Source organism: Salvelinus fontinalis, chromosome 33 (assembly GCF_029448725.1).
Source record: "Salvelinus fontinalis isolate EN_2023a chromosome 33, ASM2944872v1, whole genome shotgun sequence".
Lineage (NCBI taxonomy): Eukaryota > Metazoa > Chordata > Actinopteri > Salmoniformes > Salmonidae > Salvelinus > Salvelinus fontinalis.
The window spans coordinates 24940444-24963877 of record NC_074697.1 but is presented as its reverse complement, the minus strand read 5'-3'; the positions used below and the strand labels follow the sequence as shown (position 1 = coordinate 24963877).

At 43.9% G+C, this 23434-nt stretch overlaps 1 protein-coding gene across 1 annotated transcript in view; it reads left to right on the top strand.

Annotated features, from left to right (window-relative positions):
• LOC129831873 (CXADR-like membrane protein) overlaps nucleotides 1-23434 on the top strand; it is a 110858-nt gene that overhangs the window by 73376 nt on the left and 14048 nt on the right. The window contains exon 2 of the mRNA XM_055895408.1: nucleotides 19971-20128. Coding sequence (XP_055751383.1) covers nucleotides 19971-20128 — 158 coding nt within the window. The remainder of the gene's footprint in view (nucleotides 1-19970; nucleotides 20129-23434) is intronic.

Here is a 23434-nt window from a genome sequence, read left to right as displayed (position 1 = left end):
TATCCCTTCAAAAAGCAGCCTCCAGTCAGAGAAAACACAGCCCTCTTGGATTCCACAGGAGGAAAATATTCATGACTTGGACCAAGAATTAGGAGTGCCTGCAACGCGTACAATTTAATGTTAAGGCGTGATCTCTGGGAGTGTTAAAAAATATTTAATCCCTTCAGAAGTACTAATTAAAAAGAGCCTGTATATGAGGCTGCATAAATACAGGAGTCTCTGTGAGAGCTCTAACGAGGGTTGTTTTTGTAGCCTGTTAGTTTGTACTAGTGTCTCAGAGCACGGCTCTTGTCTAGGGAGCCATCAGAGATGTGAGAGCATTTCAGTGTTTCAAGTCCACCTCAGAGATAGCATTATAAATGTGAGCATATGCTCCCTCTGCACCCATCTCTGTAATAACGGTTTCCCTCGTGAAGAAAAGCACCAATATATTTACTGTTTGTAAAGCCACAGCAACAGGTTGTCAACAAACCCACAAGTGTTAATTTCACTGATCTTTCTGAACACCAAGCTGTACTTCTGGCTGTGACCAATGTTCCCTCTAAGCTGTGCGCATGTGTGCGACAATAGCCCTGAGATTGCTGCACATAAATATTAGCCCACAGAGAGAATCAAGAGATTGAACTTCACTCAACTTTGTAGAGCACCAACCAGTTGATTGGGATTGACTAGTCAATCTCTAAGGCATTCCTAGTCGATCGCTAAACATTTATGTAAAAAAAAAAAATTATAAAGCCTTTTTTTGTTTCAGACGGTACTGTAGGTGCAACCGATTCAGGATTCTGCTGCCCTGTGTGCCAGATAGGCAAACTGTTTTTATTTTATTTGTGAGCAATGAGGTGAGATAAGGGGGGTAAAGGCAAAAAAGGCCATGGTGGCGAAGTAAATACAATATAGCAAGTAAAACACTGGAATGGTAGATTTGCAGTGGAAGAATGTGCAAAGTAGAAATAGAAATAATGGGGTGCAAAGGAGCAAAATAAATAAATAAATACAGTAGGGGAAGCGGTAGTTGTTTGGGCTAAATTATAGATGGGCTATGTGAAGGTGCAGTAATCTGTGAGCTGCTCTGACAGCTGGTGCTTAAAGCTAGTGAGGGAGATAAGTGTTTCCAGTTTCAGAGATTTTTGTAGTTTGTTCCAGTCATTGGCAGTAGAGAACTAGAATGAGAGGCGGCCAAAAGAGGAATTGGTTTTGGGGGTGACCAGTGAGAAATACCTGCTGGAGCGCGTGCTACAGGTGGTGCTGCTATAGTGACCAGTGAGCTGAGATAAGGGGGGACTTTACATAGCAGGGTCTTGTAGAAGACCTGGAGCAAGTGGTTTCGCGATGAGTATGAAGCGAAAGCCAGCCAACGAGAGCGTACAGGTTTCAGTGGTGGGTAGTATAAAGGGCTTTGGTGACAAAACAGATGGCACTGTGATAGACTGCATCAAATTTATTGTGTAGGGTATTGGAGGCTATTTTGTAAATGACATCGCTGATGTCAAGGATTGGTAGGATGGTCAGTTTTACGAGGGTATGTTTGGCAGCATGAGTGAAGGATGCTTTGTTGCGAATAGGAAGCCAATTCTAGATTTAACTTTGGATTGGATGTTTGATGTGAGTCTGGAAGGAGAGTTTACAGTCTAACCAGACACCTAGGTATTTGTAGTTGTCCACATATTCTAAGTCAGAACCGTCCAGAGTAGTGATGCTGGACGGGCGGGCAGGTGCAGGCAGCGATCGGTTTGAATAGCATGCATTTAGTTTTACTTGTATTTAAGAGCAGTTGGAGGCCACGGAAGGAGAGTTGTATGGCATTGAAGCTCGTCTGGAGGGTTGTTAACACAGTGTCCAAAGAACGGCCAGAATGGTGTCGTCTGCGTAGAGGTGGATCAGAGACTCACCAGCAGCAAGAGCAACATCATTGATGTATACAGAGAAGAGAGTCGGCCCAAGAATTGAACCCTGTGGTGCCCTCATAGAGACTGCCAGAGGCCCGGACAACAGGCCCTCCGATTTGGCACACTGAACTCTATCAGAGAAGTAGTTGGTGAACCAGGCGAGGCAATCCTTTGAGAAACCAAGGCTATCGAGTCTGCCGATGAGGATGTGGTGATTGACAGAGTCGAAAGCCTTGGCCATGTCAATGAATACGGCTGCACAGTATTGTTTCTTATCGATGGTGGTTAAGATATCGTTTAGGACCTTGAGCGTGGCTGAGGTGCACCCATGACCAGCTCTGAAACCAGATTGAATAGCGGAGAATCTGTTTGTTGACTTGGCTTTCAAAGACCTTAGAAAGGCAGGGTAGGATAGATATAGGTCTGTAGCAGTTTGGGTCTAGAGTGTCCCCCCCTTTGAAGAGGGGGATGACCGCAGCTGCTTTCCAATCTTTGGAATCTCAGACGACATGAAAGAGGTTGAACAGGCTAGTAATAGGGGTTGCAACAATTTCGGCAGATTCTTTTAGAAAGAAAGGGTCCAGATTTGTAGGGGTCCAGATTTTCCAGCTCAGAACACCAGATTACTGGATTTGGGAGAAGGAGAAATGGGGAAGGCTTGGGCGAGTTGCTGTGGGGGGTGCAGCGCTGTTGACCGGGGTAGGGGTAGCCAGGTGGAAAGCATGGCCAGCCGTGGAAAAAATGCTTATTGAAATTCTCAACTATAGTGGATTTATCGGTGGTGACAGAGTTTCCTATCCTCAGTGCAGTGGGCAGCTGGGAGGAGGTGTTCTTATTCTCCATGGACTTTACAGTGTCCCAGAACTTTTTTGAGTTTGTGTTGCAGGAAGCAAATTTCTGCTTGAAAAAGCTAGCCTTGGCTTTTCTAACTGCCTGTGTATATTGGTTTCTAACTTCCCTGAAAAGTTGCATATCACGGGGGCTGTTCGATGCTAATGCCGAACGCAGGTCTGGAGAGAACCAAGGGCTATATCTGTTCCTGGTTCTAAATTTCTTGAATGGGGCATGCTTATTTAAGATGGTGAGGAAGGCATTTAAAAAATGACCAGGCATCCTCTACTGACGGGATGAGGTCAATATCCTTCCGTGATACCCGGGCCAGGTCGATTAGAAAGGCCTGCTCGCTGAAGTGTTTCAGGGAGCATTTGACAGTGATGAGTGGAGGTCGTTTGACCGCTGACCCATTACGGATGCAGGCAATGAGGCAGTGATCGCTGAGATCTTGGTTGAAAACAGCAGAGGTGTATTTAGAGGGCAAGTTGGTTAGGATGATATCTATGAGGGTGCCCGTGTTTACGGCTTTGGGGTGGTACCTGGTAGGTTCATTGATCATTTGTGTGAGATTGAGGGCATCAAGCTTAGATTGTAGGATGGCTGGGGTGTTAAGCATGTTCCAGTTTAGGTCGCCTAGCAGCACAAGCTCTGAAGATAGATGGGGGGCAATCAGTTCACATATGGTGTCCAGAGCACAGCTGGGGGCAGAGGGTGGTCTATAGCAGGTGGCAACGGTGAGAGACTTGTTTTTAGAGAGGTGTATTTTTAAAAGTAGAAGTTCAAATTGCTTGGGTACAGACCTGGATAGTAGGGCAGAACTCTGCAGGCTATCTCTGCAGTAGATTGCAACACCGCCCCTTTGGTCATTCTATCTTGTCTGAAAATGTTGTAGTTAGGGATGTTTAAAACGATGACTAGAGAGACTGTCAACAAATACAGCAAAGAGCTGCTGTTTTTATGAGTGAGTTCTTGTTTAAGTTCTTTCTCAGAGCTGTCAACACTTTGTATTGAACACTTTTATAGGCCATTAAATGTGCATTCTTTCTATTTCCATTCAAATCAAATCAAATGTATTTATATAGTCCTGGTACAGTAATAATCCTCTGTGATTAATATTTCCTTACTGTTTGCACAATCCTGGAAAATAACCTTTTTGTTTGCCAAGAAAAATAACTTAATGCCACTCAAAGCGAAAAATAGGCCCAGCTCAGAAAACAATAGTTTTGCTGAATTCTTGGAGAAAATTTCAATGTGCTTGAATAAAATACAGGTTTTCCTAATAGAGGTACAAATGTATGTAGTTTCTGTGAAAATACATGTAATTTCTTAACAGGATATATAATTGTTTTCTTTAAATATCACGAATTGCTGACTCTTTCAAATATTGCCATTGTTTTCCATCCTTACTTACTGTATACACACAAGTGAAAATGATTTTCAGCAAAGTTGTCTAATGTTTCTGTGGAAACGGCAAAAAGCAGAATATTCTAGCCTGTCTGAGAATATCTTACCATGTCAAGGGATTTCAGTCCCCTGTCCATGAAATGTGGCTGCTCTAGGCTGTGGGGCATTGGGGGCTATTCACGTTTTTGCAGGGGTATGTGTGTTTGTGTGACTCTCTCTTAGTGTGCGTCTCTATGTGTCGCTCTCTCTCTCTCTCTCTGTGTGTGTGTGTGTGTGTTCTGGGTGGAATGTGCCCTTTACAAGGCCCACACCCCAACCACATGTGAAGCAAACACACACACACACACAGAGAGAGAGAGAGAGAGAGAGAGAGAGAGAGAGAGAGAGAGAGAGAGAGAGAGAGAGAGAGAGAGAGAGAGAGAGAGAGAGAGAGAGAGAGAGAGAGAGAGAGAGAGAGAGAGAGAGAGAGAGAGAGAGAGAGGAGAGAGAGAGAGAGAGAGAGAGAGAGAGAGAGAGAGAGAGAGAGAGAGAGAGAGAGAGAGAGAGAGAGAGATTCTGCCAAGGACCAGCATATTAGTCACATTAGCTGTTTTCTGTGAGGAGTAAGTCTAAACTTCTCTCTCTCACTCTTTTCTGTGAAACACATTGTGTTGCATTTCATGTCTGAAATGTGCTGTATAAATAAAGCTTGATTTAATTTGAAGAGAAAGCTAAGTGCATACTGTATATAGACACTCTAGTCATTTGTAGCAAAGCAAATGCACATACATGCTGGTATGTTTTGTAGTGGCCAGATGTGGGGACGATGTGTTGCCACAGCAGAGAAGAGGGTCTTTGTCCAATCCCCACAATGTAGCTGAAGTGTGTTATCTTGCGCAAGCCAGGCCATTTGACATTTGGGGGGGCTTGTTTATTTAGAACACATCATGGAAAATGGAGGTCCTTTGCATGGTGTTATTTCAAGCTGAAAATAACACCTTAAACGGTTTAACACCATACAAGCCTCCAGCGATTATCCTGCGAGGGAGCCTGGAATCTCTTAAGATGCATTGGCATAATTAAAATGTAAATGAAGAACGTATTTTTTTTATTTTTTATTTTACCTTTATTTAACTAGGCAAGTCAGTTAAGAACAAATTTTTATTCAAAATGACGGCCTAGGAACAGTGGGTTAACTGCCTTATTCAGGGGCAGAACAACAGATTTTTACCTTGTCAGCTCGGGAATTTGATCTAGCAACCTTTTGGTTGAATGTCCATTCCAAATGATGAATTGGGTTTTAATTCAAACTCAACCAATGACTATCAGTGGTGTCCTTTCCCCTTACCCAATCACATCCCCTTCCCCTTGGTTTAAAACACAGTCAGTTGTTTTACCAAGCACATCTCTCTCTCTCTCTCTCTCTCTCTCTCTCTCTCTCTCTCTCTCTCTCTCTCTCTCTCTCTCTCTCTCTCTCTCTCTCTCTCTCTCTCTCTCTCTCTCAAATATATATATATATATATTTATCGAAAACCTTTGGGGAATTAAAAGCGCTCGGCATGAAACCAATTTAGCATCTATTTTAGGCTTCTGTCAGTGGGATGGTGTCCATTTTTTGCTTGATGTGACATAGATGACAAGCCCTTAAAATAAACATTAATGAAGCCAACAAGAGCGCTTGAGGTGAAAACGTACCACAGGGTCCTATATTATTCAGACATTAGTGGAATTTCATCTCCCATTCCTTATTTCCCATAGGCTCTCTCCCTTTCCCTGTTTCTCTCCTCCAGGTCCTATGGATTATCCTGGAAGCGATTCCAATCCTTTGTACCCGCCTGCTCTAGCCAGACTCTTAGGAATCCATCATCGCAGATGAGTGTGGACATGACTGGGCCCTCATTTTAAACATTTTCCTCTCAAGCTCCTGCTCTCTCTCTATGCTTGAATGGAGAGATGGAGAGATCTTTAATAGTGCTGTTAGTGGCATGGAGAAAAGTTCCATATTAGCAGAAGGGGTGTTGGTCGCCGGGCGCAATGCAGGGAAGGATTATGGGTACTTTATCCCTTCAAAAAGCAGCCTCCAGTCAGAGAAAACACAGCCCTCTTGGATTCCACAGGAGGAAAATATTCATGACTTGGACCAAGAATTAGGGAGTGCCTGCAACGCGTACAATTTAATGTTAAGGCGTGATCTCTGGGAGTGTTAAAAAATATTTAATCCCTTCAGAAGTACTAATTAAAAAGAGCCTGTATATGAGGCTGCATAAATACAGGAGTCTCTGTGAGAGCTCTAACGAGGGTTGTTTTTGTAGCCTGTTAGTTTGTACTAGTGTCTCAGAGCACGGCTCTTGTCTAGGGAGCCATCAGAGATGTGAGAGCATTTCAGTGTTTCAAGTCCACCTCAGAGATAGCATTATAAATGTGAGCATATGCTCCCTCTGCACCCATCTCTGTAATAACGGTTTCCTCGTGAAGAAAGCACCAATATATTTACTGTTTGTAAAGCCACAGCAACAGGTTGTCAACAAACCCACAAGTGTTAATTTCACTGATCTTTCTGAACACCAAGCTGTACTTCTGGCTGTGACCAATGTTCCCTCTAAGCTGTGCGCATGTGTGCGCACAATAGCCCTGAGATTGCTGCACATAAATATTAGCCCACAGAGAGAATCAAGAGATTGAACTTCACTCAACTTTGTAGAGCACCAACCAGTTGATTGGGATTGACTAGTCAATCTCTAAGGCATTCCTAGTCGATCGCTAAACATTTATGTAAAAAAAAAAAATTATAAAGCCTTTTTTTGTTTCAGACGGTACTGTAGGTGCAACCGATTCAGGATTCTGCTGCCCTGTGTGCCAGATAGGCAAACTGTTTTTATTTTATTTGTGAGCAAATGAGGTGAGATAAGGGGGGTAAAGGCAAAAAAGGCCATGGTGGCGAAGTAAATACAATATAGCAAGTAAAACACTGGAATGGTAGATTTGCAGTGGAAGAATGTGCAAAGTAGAAATAGAAATAATGGGGTGCAAAGGAGCAAAATAAATAAATAAATACAGTAGGGGAAGCGGTAGTTGTTTGGGCTAAATTATAGATGGGCTATGTGAAGGTGCAGTAATCTGTGAGCTGCTCTGACAGCTGGTGCTTAAAGCTAGTGAGGGAGATAAGTGTTTCCAGTTTCAGAGATTTTTGTAGTTTGTTCCAGTCATTGGCAGTAGAGAACTAGAATGAGAGGCGGCCAAAAGAGGAATTGGTTTTGGGGGTGACCAGTGAGAAATACCTGCTGGAGCGCGTGCTACAGGTGGGTGCTGCTATAGTGACCAGTGAGCTGAGATAAGGGGGGACTTTACATAGCAGGGTCTTGTAGATGACCTGGAGCAAGTGGGTTTCGCGATGAGTATGAAGCGAAAGCCAGCCAACGAGAGCGTACAGGTTTCAGTGGTGGGTAGTATATAGGGCTTTGGTGACAAAACAGATGGCACTGTGATAGACTGCATCAAATTTATTGTGTAGGGTATTGGAGGCTATTTTGTAAATGACATCGCTGATGTCAAGGATTGGTAGGATGGTCAGTTTTACGAGGGTATGTTTGGCAGCATGAGTGAAGGATGCTTTGTTGCGAAATAGGAAGCCAATTCTAGATTTAACTTTGGATTGGATGTTTGATGTGAGTCTGGAAGGAGAGTTTACAGTCTAACCAGACACCTAGGTATTTGTAGTTGTCCACATATTCTAAGTCAGAACCGTCCAGAGTAGTGATGCTGGACGGGCGGGCAGGTGCAGGCAGCGATCGGTTGAATAGCATGCATTTAGTTTTACTTGTATTTAAGAGCAGTTGGAGGCCACGGAAGGAGAGTTGTATGGCATTGAAGCTCGTCTGGAGGGTTGTTAACACAGTGTCCAAAGAACGGCCAGAATGGTGTCGTCTGCGTAGAGGTGGATCAGAGACTCACCAGCAGCAAGAGCAACATCATTGATGTATACAGAGAAGAGAGTCGGCCCAAGAATTGAACCCTGTGGTGCCCTCATAGAGACTGCCAGAGGCCCGGACAACAGGCCCTCCGATTTGGCACACTGAACTCTATCAGAGAAGTAGTTGGTGAACCAGGCGAGGCAATCCTTTGAGAAACCAAGGCTATCGAGTCTGCCGATGAGGATGTGGTGATTGACAGAGTCGAAAGCCTTGGCCATGTCAATGAATACGGCTGCACAGTATTGTTTCTTATCGATGGTGGTTAAGATATCGTTTAGGACCTTGAGCGTGGCTGAGGTGCACCCATGACCAGCTCTGAAACCAGATTGAATAGCGGAGAATCTGTTTGTTGACTTGGCTTTCAAAGACCTTAGAAAGGCAGGGTAGGATAGATATAGGTCTGTAGCAGTTTGGGTCTAGAGTGTCCCCCCCTTTGAAGAGGGGGATGACCGCAGCTGCTTTCCAATCTTTGGGAATCTCAGACGACATGAAAGAGGTTGAACAGGCTAGTAATAGGGGTTGCAACAATTTCGGCAGATTCTTTTAGAAAGAAAGGGTCCAGATTTGTAGGGGTCCAGATTTTCCAGCTCAGAACACCAGATTACTGGATTTGGGAGAAGGAGAAATGGGGAAGGCTTGGGCGAGTTGCTGTGGGGGGTGCAGCGCTGTTGACCGGGGTAGGGGTAGCCAGGTGGAAAGCATGGCCAGCCGTGGAAAAATGCTTATTGAAATTCTCAACTATAGTGGATTTATCGGTGGTGACAGAGTTTCCTATCCTCAGTGCAGTGGGCAGCTGGGAGGAGGTGTTCTTATTCTCCATGGACTTTACAGTGTCCCAGAACTTTTTTGAGTTTGTGTTGCAGGAAGCAAATTTCTGCTTGAAAAAGCTAGCCTTGGCTTTTCTAACTGCCTGTGTATATTGGTTTCTAACTTCCCTGAAAAGTTGCATATCACGGGGGCTGTTCGATGCTAATGCCGAACGCAGGTCTGGAGAGAACCAAGGGCTATATCTGTTCCTGGTTCTAAATTTCTTGAATGGGGCATGCTTATTTAAGATGGTGAGGAAGGCATTTAAAAAAATGACCAGGCATCCTCTACTGACGGGATGAGGTCAATATCCTTCCGTGATACCCGGGCCAGGTCGATTAGAAAGGCCTGCTCGCTGAAGTGTTTCAGGGAGCATTTGACAGTGATGAGTGGAGGTCGTTTGACCGCTGACCCATTACGGATGCAGGCAATGAGGCAGTGATCGCTGAGATCTTGGTTGAAAACAGCAGAGGTGTATTTAGAGGGCAAGTTGGTTAGGATGATATCTATGAGGGTGCCCGTGTTTACGGCTTTGGGGTGGTACCTGGTAGGTTCATTGATCATTTGTGTGAGATTGAGGGCATCAAGCTTAGATTGTAGGATGGCTGGGGTGTTAAGCATGTTCCAGTTTAGGTCGCCTAGCAGCACAAGCTCTGAAGATAGATGGGGGGCAATCAGTTCACATATGGTGTCCAGAGCACAGCTGGGGGCAGAGGGTGGTCTATAGCAGGTGGCAACGGTGAGAGACTTGTTTTTAGAGAGGTGTATTTTTAAAAGTAGAAGTTCAAATTGCTTGGGTACAGACCTGGATAGTAGGGCAGAACTCTGCAGGCTATCTCTGCAGTAGATTGCAACACCGCCCCTTTGGTCATTCTATCTTGTCTGAAAATGTTGTAGTTAGGGATGGAGATTTCAGAGTTTTTGGTTGTCTTCCTAAGCCAGGATTCAGACACAGCTAGGACATCCGGGTTGGCAGAGTGTGCTAAAGCAGTGAATAAACTAACTTAGGGAGGAGGCTTCTAATGTTAACATGCATGAAAAATTCCCAATCTGGCCCTCAAACCATCATGGTCACCTAATAATCCCCAGTTTACAATTGGCTCATTCATCCCCCTCCTCTCCCCTGTAACTATTCCCCAGGTCGTTGCTGCAAATGAGAACGTGTTCTCAGTCAACTTACCTGGTAAAATAACGGTAAAATAAAAATAAAATAAAAATGAAACTAAGGCTATTACGTTTACAGATGTCATTAAAAGAGAGCGCCTGGGGAATAGGAGTGGAGCTGGGCACTGCAGGGCCTGGATTCACCTCTACATCACCAGAGGAACAGAGGAGGAGTAGGATAAGGGTACGGCTAAAAGCTATGAGAATTGGTCGTCTAGGACGTCTGAAACAGAGAGTAAAAGGAGCAGGTTTCTGGGGGCGATAAAATAGCTTCAAGGTATGGTAGGATGTGAAGTGGAGGTAAACCTAGGCATTGAGTGATGATGAGAGAGATATTGTCTCTGGAAACATAATTGAAACCAGGTGATGTCATCGCATGTGTGGGTGGTGGAACTGAAAGGTTGGATAAGGTATAATGAGCAGGGCTAGAGGCTCTATAGTGAAATAAGCCAATAAACACTAACCAGAACAGCAATGGACAAGGCATATTGACATTAAGGAGAGGCATGCTTAGTCGAGTGATCATAAGGGTCCAGTGTGTAGTGAGGTTGGTTGGGGTCACGGTGATTCAGACAGCTAGCCGGTCCATGGGTAGGAAGCTGGCAGAGGATGGAGGTCTGTTTTTAGCCACCCCGTGCGTTTCTAATTTGAACTATTTAATGTGTCTGAGGGTAGAAATCAAGATGACTATGTCTGCAGTAATGTAGAAGGCATAAAAGAAAGCTTGATACTGTGCGATTTCAGAATGTTTAAAACGATGACTAGAGAGACTGTCAACAAATACAGCAAAGAGCTGCTGTTTTTATGAGTGAGTTCTTGTTTAAGTTCTTTCTCAGAGCTGTCAACACTTTGTATTGAACACTTTTATAGGCCATTAAATGTGCATTCTTTCTATTTCCATTCAAATCAAATCAAATGTATTTATATAGTCCTTCTTACATCAGCTGATATCTCAAAGTGCTGTACAGAAACCCAGCCTAAAACCCCAAACAGCAAGCAATGCAGGTGTAGAAGCACTGCCAAAACCTAGGAAGAAACCTAGAGAGGAACCAGGCTATGAGGGGTGGCCGGTCCTCTTCTGGCTGTGCCGGGTGGAGATTATAACAGAACATGGCCAAGATGTTCAAATGTTCATAAATGACCAGCATGGTCAAATAATAACAATCACAGTAGTTGTCGAGGGTGCAGCAAGTCAGCACCTCAGGAGTAAACGTCAGTTGGCTTTTCATAGTCGATCATTAAGAGTATCTCTACCGCTCCTGCGGTCTCTAGAGAGCTGAAAACAGCAGGTCTGGGACAGGTAGCACGTCCGGTGAACAGGTCAGGGTTCCATAGCCACAGGCAGAACAGTTGAAACTGGAGCAGCAGCACGGCCCGGTGGACTGGGGACAGCAAGGAGTCATCATGCCAGGTAGTCCTGAGGCATGGTAATAGGGCTCAGGTCCTCCGAGAGAGAGAAAGAAAGAGAGAAAGAGAGAATTAGAGAGAGCATACTTAAATTCACACAGGACACCGGATAAGACAGGAGAAGTACTCCAGATATAACAAACTGACCCTAGCCCCCCGACACATAAACTACTGCAGCATAAATACTGGAGGCTGAGACAGGAGGGGTCAGGAGACACTGTGGCCCCATCTGATGATACCCCCGGACAGGGCCAAACATGAAGGATATAACCCCACCCAATTTGCCAAAGCACAGCCTCAACACCACTTGAGGGATACCTTCAACCACCAACTTACCATCCTGAGACAAGGCCGAGTATAGACCACAAAGATATCCGCCACGGCACAACCCAAGGGGGGGGGCGCCAACCCAGACAGGAAGATCACGTCAGTGACTCAACCCACTCAAGTGACGCACCCCTCCCAGGGACGGCATGAAAGAGCACCCGTAAGCCAGTGACTCAGCCCCTGTAATAGGGTTAGAGGCAGAGAATCCCAGTGGAGAGAGGGGAACTGGCCAGGCAGAGACAGCAAGGGTGGTTCGTCGCTCCAGTGCCTTTCCGTTCACCTTCACACTCCTGGGCCAGACTACACTCAATCATATGACCTACTGAAGAGATGAGTCTTCAATAAAGACTTAAAGGTTGAGACCGAGTCTGCATCTCTCACATGGGTAGGCAGACCATTCCATAAAAATTGAGTGCTATAGGAGAGAGCCCTGCCTCCAGCTGTTTGCTTAGAAATTCTAGGGACACTAAGGAGGCCTGCGTCTTGTGACTGTAGCGTACGTATGTACGGCAGGACCAAATCGGAAAGATGGGTAGGAAGGAGCAAGCCCATGTAATGCTTTGTAAGTTAGCATGTAAACCTACAGTAATATCGAGGAATATTTCACTTTCTCTGTTCACAGAAGTAACAACATGTGCATGAGGCAGAAATATGCTGTGCGGCTCGAGTTTCGCATCAGCTGGAAGACGGTGTCCCTTGTTGGTCAGTGTCAGTGGAGGAAAGGGAGAGCGGAGGAATGTTGAGAGGCGGACCGTCAGTCTGCTGCTCTCTCCTTCTGCTGAGACTGACCATCAGATGCAGGCACCATCAGCCCAGTAAAATAAAAAGCAAATTATTTAAATGTACGCTAACTCAGCTGTGCTTTACAACTAATATAACAACGGATCTATTACCTGTATGATTATATAGGCTACCTCAAATTTTGAAATATAATTTTTTTAAATGGCCTGAACAACAATGCATTGGCAATGCCAATATGCAGTGATAATGTACTGGCCCTATAGCTTACAGAGTGGTAGGTCTTGGGTTGCATTTTGACTCATAGTGATCTTGACTCGGTTGGTGACCACTGTTCTAGAGTTTTCCCTGTTAGCACTAATGACGTTTCTCTTTACTGTGGCAATTGTGATTGAATCAATGCAATATTATCCAATTTCAATGCAACATACCACAGACAAAACTAACTATGCAAGAGATTTTTGTTGTAGGCAGAACACTTCGGAGTAGGATTCTATTGCATTGACATGCACTACTCAGCCAGTACTCTGCATAGACCGGTGAGGCATAAACAATCAGCGCTGCAGTAGGCCTATATGCAAATAAACCATAGACCATCTGTGCCATTTACTTTGAACTGGACTGTGCTTACAGCATGAGTAGATGCGTTTGTTTTGAGATCAAAGCAAGAGCTTTCTGCACATCTTGTTCATATCCTTTGCTAGTTAGTGAGTTATTAGCCCAGTTATATATCATTTGTAGTCAGCAATAGGGGAGTGATTGCTTCCTACAGGAGCACAAAACGTATACATTTCTAGACATCTTCAACAAGTGAGTCAGGTTTTTTGTCTTTAAGGAGCAGTGTTGTATTTTGAGACAGGCTTGAATAAGATAAATAGCCAATAGGCAGAGGGTAGCATCATTTGTCTGATTCTCTGTAATAATGGCATGGAAATAATAATGCATTTTATTTTGTGAAGTCATTTTTGCACCAAACACAACAACATTTCCAGTCACCTCCTTCACTGAATGACAAGTGGTTATAAACAGGTTATAATGTCAAGCTCTGCATGTTTCAAACGTCTCATGGAATGTAGTCTTACATTGAACACCACACATTGGATGCTACTGTAGGCTGAATGATAGAACAGCTACTGTATGTCCATGTTGAAATGTTATGGCTACATTATGATCAAATAGCCACAGTAGCCGACATGGCCACTGTTAAAACTGTAACTTAAAGTGGATACAACCTCAGTGTTCACAGTAAACGCGCGCTGGAAAATGCACAGAATTGTCATAACGTTCAAGTTTGTGCTCAGCAGACCTGAAATATGCTCAGTGCCAAACATATTTTGAGGAAACTTTGGTTGTGACCTCTGACTATTTCAGCGTTTTCCATCATTTGAATGTGTCCCCAGCTCAACTGTATGTCACCAGTTGCTTCTGATGCATTTCACACATATTAGTCATACCATGGAGAAAAGCCAAATTCAGTGCACCTGGTAACCCGGGAGGCATTTCTCTATGTCCCAGCCCATTGTTCTCTGAGTAATTCTCCCTGTCCTCTCCCTCTGTTTTCTTCTCTTGCCAGAGGAGCCTGTCAGTGGAGCAAGATAAACTTTAGTATAGAGTGGCTGTGCTGAGAGATGAATGCTGCAGTCCTCTCTCCCTGTCTGGACCTTGTGTGGATCAGCTGGTAACTCCTATGCAATTTGAAACTCTGTATGCCCCACGACTGCTATATTCTACTTCACATGTCTGCACAGAGGCCTTGATTTACCGTCAGCATGAGATAGGTCTTGTTTTTCCATTATGCAGATAGAGGAGTATGGAAGTGCATTTCTGAGACAGCAAATGTTCACATAAAGCATGCAACACACACATACTGTTCACACTCACACACACATGCTCTCTTATTACAAAGGACAAATACATATAGAACTCTAGAGGAGTTGGTTCTGCGTCCTCCACTTTTCCCACTGCTTTCCCTAGAGCTACGGTGAGATTCAAGCTCATTGTGGCCAGAATCTGTTGATCATGGCGAACAGAGTGGACTTATTAAACACAAGTCATTGGGCCTTCTCTTCTCTTTTCCCTCTCTTCTTTTTCCTCCCCTGATCTCTACAGTTGTGAGAGCCAGAGGTCAGGAGCGTTAGCGGTGCTGAGGCCCCAGCCAAGCCAGTGTGCTGAATGGGATGTGGAGCTTGACTTTGGGCAATGTGAAAGATCTGGGGCCGCTGCCTGCCTGCATCCCACTGGCTGCTCTATAATAAGACGACCATTCTGCGGGGAGGTGGATTTACTGGAGCACAACTCCCCCTAGGGCATTTTCATAGAAATTGGTTCCTCCACTACAGTCGCCCCAGCTCTCCCTCACTCTCTCTGCCCCTCTGTCTTCCTCTGTCTCTCTCTCTCTCTCTCTGTTTCTCTCTGTCTCTCTCTGTCTCTCTCTAAGCCTATGCTGCTGCCAGCTCCCCTTTTGTTCATTATAATACATTTCTTTAGCTCTTTTCTTTGCTTGGGTAAAAACTGAGCTATGTCAAAAATGTGAATTTGCAGCCATGTTGATCCCAGTCCAGAGAGTAGAGGAATGAGAGAAGAGGAGGGGGGAGAGAGGGGGGTCTCGTCAGAGCCAGAAGTTATTAACTTCTCACAGCTATCAGCTAAGATGGCCTCCTTAACATACCATTTCCCAGGGCCCTATGGAATGTCAAGAAGACATGAACACATAGAGGCCTCGTGATTAGACCTGGGATCAAATACATGTGTATTTGAGTATCTGGTATTTAAAATACTTTTTTGTGTATTTGACTATTTTTAAATACACAGCCCAAAACAAGTACTTGTATTTGAATGTTTTTTTTTTTTTTTTTTACAAATAGTCTGCCAAATTGTATTTCAAGTACACTGACAAAATACACTCATGCATTTAATCCAGGAATTTGAAAATAGTATTTGAAATAAGTATTTTAAAATACTGTAACATACTTTCCAATTGTATTTCCAACTACATAAAAATATGCAACCACCCCACTGGACACAGACATCAATTCAACATCTATTGCACGTTGGTTTAACTTAATTTCATTGAATGACGTGGAAACAACATTGATTCAACCAGTGTGTGCCCAGTGGGACTTGTCTTTTCAAGTAAAATATATCTGCAAGGTTACTTTGAATGTACTGTATGTGAAAGTATTTGAAATAGTATTTGAACCGAGGTCTGCTCGTGATGGAAGATGTTTTGACAATTTTGCTGTGCCTGACAGTAGACAATGTCTCAGACTATTTACTGTGTCTCCGGTATTCATAGTAATTCAACGTTTTTTTTTACTTCTGTTGTCAGCAAGCTGGTTAGCAAGCTGCCCACCAGTTCTAGTTTGTATGGAAATGACCAAGTCAAGAAGTATTATGCCGAGTTAGGGGTTCAGCCAAACTCTTTTTCTTTTGCAAAGGTAGCAACAGCCAAAGTAGCCCGCATGCTAGCAGAGCTTAAATGCTCCAAAGCCCCAGGCCTGGATAATATTCCTGCAAGGTTTATTAGAAATTCTGCTGAGGAATTTGGCCCTTGTATTACGCATATCGTTAATCTCTCTCTTGAACAAGGCATCTTTCCCATGGAAACAAGCTAAAGTTATACCTCTCTATGAGAAGGAGGGATAAAGTCTGACCATAGGAATTATAGGCCTTTATCTATCCTCAGTATAACATCAAAGATCCTGGAGAGTGTTGTACATGAGCAAATGTATGAATATGTCAACAAAGTCTAATATCTAGTGTTTAGAAAAACACTTCACTGATTCATGTCTACTTTACTTGACTGACTTCATCAGGAAAGAGATTGATGAGGGAAATCTTTGTGGAATGGTACTGCTTGACCTACAGATACCTTTTTATACAGTTAATTACTGTCTCCAAACTGGAGGCACTGGTGTTAATCAGTATCCCTCTAGGCTGGGTAAAGTTCTACTTGCTAGGTAGGGAGCAAGTATTAGAGGTTAATGGTTCACTGACTCAGGCGAAACTAAGAAGTTGTGGCATTCAGCAGGGGAAAGTGCTTGGGCCACTACAGTTTTTACTATACATAAATGATATGAAAGATGCTTGTGCTTGCCATCTTGTCCTTTATGCAGGTGACTCTACACTTCTGGTGTCTCATAAAATATAACTATTTTGGAGAGCATACTTAGCACAGAGCTTACTAACATAAGCAAATGGCTTGGAGATAATAAGCTATCTCTCCACTTAGGTAAAATTGAGGCAATTATTGTGTTGGTCCTCTGAAATCAGAGTGGAGTTAGGGGGTGAGGTGCTGACTACTAAAATGCCTGTTTGCTACATGGGATGCATCATTAATGGAAGCTTGGGTGGTGTGAGCATGGCCACTAAAGTGCTAGGGAAGCTTAATGCCAGGGCCACATTTTTGGCTAGAAAGTCCAAGTTGCCTGATAAGGACTCCATGAGCGTGCTAGCCACTGCCCTAATTCAATGCAATTTTGACTACGCTCGTACTTCCTGGTTTGGGGGCTTATCTAAGATTCTGAATGGGAAGCTCCAGATAGCCCAGAATAAGCTGATCAGGGTGGTATTGAATGTGAGTCCACGTACTCACATAGGCAGGAGCTGCTTTCAGGAACTCAGCTGGCTGCCTGTTGATGCTAGGGTGTCCCAGATTAAACTGTGTCTGGTTTACATTAGTATTTATGGTTCTGTGTCCAGATATCTGACTGATTACTTTCTGCATGTTAGGGATGCACACAACCACAGCACCAGACCAGGTGTTGCTAATGTGTGCTTAGACAGGTTCAGGAGTAATGCTGGGAAAGGTACTTACTTGTATACTGGAGCCTCAGAGTAGAATGAGTTGCCTTAAAAATAAAGTTCCAAACTGTTTGATGTCTTCTGTGCTCATATGAATGTACCCTACGATGTAACTGCAGTGATGAGATAGATGTTCTTCTTCTTTGGTTTTATGTTTTATTACCTCAGTGCCATACTGTGTTCGATCTTGCCTAGCCATCTTGTCTCAAGAGGACCACAATGGAAATAAGTCCCAGACTTTATTGTGTGTTATCCTCCATCATTTTACTAATGTGCATGTATAGCTTTTTCAAGTTTATGTGCGATTGTTTTTTTAAACGGTCGAAGTAACAAACTAAACTAAAGTAAGCTCAAATATCCCACTATATTAGACCATTGAATGCCAAGGACATTAACTAAAGACTACCTGAGGTTCCTATACAGAGTCACCATAGTATGCTGTGACACCCTGGTATGCCGCATACTGGGCATCTCACAAATTATGGTTTCCATCGGTCCAAACCGCCACAGCTGTGCACACCGTGAATGAAGCAATCCCAAAAAATCACTCACTCACTCACTCACTCACTCACTCACTCACACACACACACACACACACTCCAGCAAAACTCCTCCTTCCTCCTCCTCCTGAAAGTGATTAGGAGCTATGCTGAGAGGATACCCACAGTCCTCTGTGCTGGCTGGATCGTTCTCTCCTAGGCTCCCCTCCATGACTTCCATCCAAAGTAATATCTGCGGGGTGCCCACAAGATGAATGGCTCTGCAAATGCTGCATTAAAAAGTCATGAACGGGGATACCTTCAGGGGAGTTGGGAGCTCCTTGGCTTGAAATAGGTGGCCATTTTATCTGATGAGTAATGATTTGAGCAGAGCAGGGGAGAGCGAGAGCAGTAGGAGGACAGTAATGTGTCCTGTCACCAGGGCTGTATTGAGCGGACTTAGGGCCCTGCTGTACTGTAATATGGCCTCCTCTCCTGTGTTGCTGGGTGCCAGTCAGAGAGGGCAGCTGGGGTTGGGTCAACGTGGTGACTCAGATGGATGTGAGTGACTGGTGTGGAGCCCAGGGTTATTGTGTCAGGGAAATGTGAAAGTCAAATAAACTTAAAGAGCTGCACACAAAGTTCACAGAGTAATGATGTCATCCCTATGAGTCATTCAACCGCTTCTGAATAACGGGTTTGCAGGTATGATACCTCCCTCCCTGTACCAAATAAAATATATTTGCCATACTTGTCGAATACAACTTTACCATGAAATGCTTGCTTACGAGCCTTTCCCAACGAGGCAGAGTTGAAAAATAATAATACAACATTTAAATAGAAACACGAGAAGTAAAATACACGAGAATGGAGCTACATACAGGGAGTACCAGTAGCAGATCAATGTGGAGCTACATAAAGGGAGTACCAGTATCAGATCAATGTGGAGCTACATAAAGGGAGTACCAGTATCAGATCAATGTGGAGCTACATACAGGGAGTACCAGTAGATATGGACATGAAGGCAGTGTAAAAGTGACAGAACCTTTAAGATGTCGCCCTCTTTACCACATCCCTACACCAAGTCACCTATTTTATGAGGCAGACAAGCGATCATTCTCATTGACTCTGACCGCTCTTACTTGTGCTGTTCCTGAGAGACTGGCCACTGAATAAGAAGAAATGTGCCTCCGGCTGATACATTGACCACATATGGTGATCCACTGAACATTGACAACATGTGATCGAGAGTGATAGGGCACAAAGGCATTCTTTCAATGAGTCGCTGTCTGTTTAATCTCTCAAGCCCCGATATACTCAGGGCCAGCCCACAGACAATACAGTGTTTGTGTAAGTATGTACACCACATTGTATATTTAGTGATTTATTGAACCACTCAGCACCTAATCAGCGACACACCACTGAGTAATAAAAATGAGTATATTTACATGACCAGGACATACTGCAGCCGAACAAGCGTTTGCTAACTTTATTTAGAGCACTTTGAAGCCAGGCTCTTAGCCGGCTCTCTGCAGTGGCTAAATGAAATGTGCTGGTTTGGTTAATGTTGAAGCACCAAAAATATCTATTGCATTTGAGCGAGTAAGCCAGAGGCATCATGGGGGCTGTGGAGCATGTGCATTGTTTTCCCTGTGCTGTGTCTACCAGTGGAAGGGAGTCGTATGTCCCCTTGGTCACCCAACGGCCCCCATGAGCTCCATCCCTCTTCAAATCCCCCTGACGCCTCTGTCTAATTCCCCTCAACCCAGCGGGGCTGTCCAGCATCCTCCAATAAATTAACCCAGTGACCCCCACTGCATAGCAGGCCCTGACAGTCTGGCCAATGGCCTTGGTCCGAGCCACAAGCCCCACGTACACAGCTGACGGAGCCTAGTGCAACTCAGACCCTGTTGTACAGCAAACAACCTGACAGCTAGGTGGGCTTGGGAGAAATTGACTCTCGTTATAGTCTTTGTCTCATTGTGGTTTAGATGGTTTTGTTTGTTTGATTCTGTTTCTTTTATGTGTTATGTCCCAGTAATTCTGATGGGGTTTCCTACCTCACTAGGTTTTTTACCCCAGATATATTCTGCCTGTGGCTGCTGTCTGGTGGTGTATCTGGTTCTAGTTGTCTGACAGTGTCTTTGTTCTCTCTCTCTCTGTCTCTCCAGTGCTGCTGAGCCTGCTGACGGTCGGCGCCCAGACAGAAATGAAGAGAGTCGTCGGGGACAACGCCACCCTGCCGTGTCACCATCAGTTCTGGAAATCCAATGTGCAGTTGCTCGACATCGAGTGGCTACTGCAGAAGCCCAACTCCAAGCAGAGAGTGGTGAGGAAGCTGCTCTCGCTCTTGCCTATTTCCTTCTCTCTCTCTCTCTTCTCTTCTCTCTCTCTCTCTTCTCTCTCCTTTTCTGTACCTCCCCCTCTCTAACCTCAATCTCTTTATTGCAACCAATCTGATTTATTTTAGCTTCTTCAAAGGCACACTAATGCAACACAATGTTCCACCAATTTGTTTCCTTCCCATCTCAGCCCTTTTCTACTTCCTACAGTTTACTGTTACTCTCGCACAGTTTGTTATGCTACAGCCTTATTCTAAAATGGATTAAATCTTTTTTTTTTTGCCTCATCAATCTACACACAATAACTCATAATGACAAAGCGAAAAAAAGGTTTTTAGAAATGTTTGCAAATATCAAAAAATAAATATCACATTTACATAAGTGTTTAGACCCTTTACTCAATACTTTGCTGAAGCACCTTTGGCAGCGACTACAGCCTCAAGTCTTCTTGGGTATGACACTGCAAGCTTGGCACATCTGTATTTGGGAAGTGTCTCCCATGATTCTCTGCAGATCCTCTCAAGCTCTGTCAGGATGGATGGGGAGCGTTGCTGCACAAGTATTTTCAGGTCTCTCCAGAGATGTTCGATCGGGTTCAAGTCCATGCTCTGGCTAGGCTGCTCAAGGACATTCAGAGACTTGTCCCAAAGTCACCCCTGTGTTGTCTTAGCTGTGTGCTTAGGGTCGTTGTACTGTTGGAAGCTGAACCTTCACCCCAGTATGAGGTCCTTAGTGCTCTAGGGCATGTTTTCATCAAGGATCTCTCTGTACTTTGCTCCGTTCATCTTTCCTCCATCCTGACTAGTCTCCCAGTCCCTGCTGCTGAAAAACATCCCCACAGTATGATGCTGCCACCACCATGCTTCACCGTAGGGATGGTATGGGCCAGGGGATGAGCGGTACCTGGTTTCCTCCAGACATGACGCTTGGCATTCAAGCCAAAGAGTTCAGTCTTGGTTTCATCAGACCAGAGAATCTTGCTTCTCATAGTCTGAGTGTCTTTTAGGTGCCTTTTGGCAAACTCCAAGCGGGCTGTCATGTGCCTTTTACAGAGGAGTGGCTTCCATCTGGCCACTCTACCATAAAGGCCTGATTGGTGGAGGGTTGCAGAGATGGTTGTCATTCTGGAAGGTTCTGCCATCTCCACAGAGGAACTCTGGAGCTCTGTTAGAGTGACCATCAGGTTCTTGGTCACATCCCTGACCAAGGCCCTTCTCTCCTGATTGCTCAGTTTGGCCGGGCAGGCAGCTCTATGAAGAGCTTTGGTGGTTCCAAACGTCTTCCATTTCAGAATGATGGAGGCCACTGTGTTCTTGGGGACCTTCATTGCTACATACGTTTTTTGGTACCCTTCCCCAGATCTGTGCTTCAACACAATCCTGTCTCAGAGCTCTACAGACAATTTCATCGACCTCATGGCTTGTGACTGGTGTGTGCCTTTCCAAATCATGTCCAATCAATTTAATTTAACTCAGGTGGACTCCAGTCAAGTTGTAGAAACATCTCAAGGACGATCAATGTTAACAGAATGCACCTGAGCTTAATTTCGAGGCTCATAGCAAAGGGTCTGAATACTTAAGTAAATAAAAAAAAAAAATTGTATTTTTATACATTTGCTAACATTTCAAAAAAACGTTTTTTACCTTATCATTATGGCGTATTGTTTGTAGATTGATGAGAAAATGTTTTATTTAATACATTTTAGAATAAGGCTGTAATGTAACAAAATGTGGAAAAAGTGAAGGGGTTTGAATACATTCCGAATATACTGTAGGCTTTTTCAGATTCCCTGAAGTGAAACGATATCGACTGAGATACAGTAGTAAACAAATTACTGTGGCTGAAAGTCCTCCTGAGACACAGTTACTAAATAAAGCCTGTACATTAGACCAGAGAAGCCTGTACATCACAACAGCTGTGAAAATAGTATACCTAGACATTCCAGTCCCTGAGATATGAATTAGACAACATCAATACTGCCAGCTCTAAATATATTAAAAATGGATCCATCCTATCACCCACCTTTTATCATCTACCCGAGTCTAAAAACAGTCCTAGTGTAATTACTTGTCTTCTAGCTCTCAGAAGATGTTAAAGTATCAGTTTCTGTTTTGATTTGTTATAGTTTTTTCTTAATGAAGTGTACTATCTGATAACAGTAATACTGTGAAATTTCAACAGGTGTCACGCCCTGACCTTAGTTATCTTTGTTTTCTTTATTATTTTGGTTAGGTCAGGGTGTGACGAGGGTTGTATGTGTGTTTTTGTCTTGCCTATGGGTTTTTGTATATCTATGGGGCTTTGGTATTGTCTACGTATATGTAGGTTTATGGTGGCCTGAATTGGTTCCCAATCAGAGGCAGCTGTTTATCGTTGTCTCTGATTGGGGATCCTATTTAGGTTGCCATTTACCATTTTGGTTTTGTGGGTTATTGTCTATGTGTAGTTGCATGTCAGCACTCAGTTATATTAGCTTCACGTTTGTTTTGTTGCTTTGTATAGTTTGTTCAGTATTCTTTCTTTGATTAAATAAGAATGTATTCAAATCACGCTGCGCCTTGGTCTCATCGTTACGACGAACGTGACAACAGGCCTTATCAGATGAAAGAGATTTCTAATTTCTTTGAAAGTCATTCATTTACACACTGATCTGTTGATTAGCAATGAGAGATTTGGTTCCACAAGAAAAGGGAGGAGGGAGAGAAGAGAGGAGGAAGAGAAGGGAAGAAAGGGGAAAACAAATGTCTTTGATACCTCTGAAGGGGCTGGCACATTGCATTGAATATTTAATGAGGAGATAACATTGAAGAAACCATTAATTAAAATGAAAAGTCTTGAACATTTTATTAGAAACGAGACTGTGCCTGTAGCAGAATTAATAAATCATTATTTTATTTCTGCTGGAAGGTCGTATTGAAATGGAAAAGAGCAGCTTGTCAACATTTAGCCTCTGTTGCCGAGTGTACAGGCTACATGTGTCAGGAGCACAGAGGGGAGAGAAATCCCGAGCAAGGGCAGGGTTCACTGGCGCTGACCTGAGGATGCTAATGCATGCTAATGCTAATGCTGCTACACACCCATAGGCCCATCCTGAGGACGTCCACAGACAAGGGGAAAATTGAGAACTCTGATGTATTCAATTCAATTGCACATTAGACAGACCACTCATTCCACCTCTCATAAACGTATGTTCAGAGCCACAAGCACAAACACATACACACCTGCAAATACTGTACACTCCACATCCAAAATGGATGAACACAGTAGGAGTGTGGCCATAGGCAAATGCACAG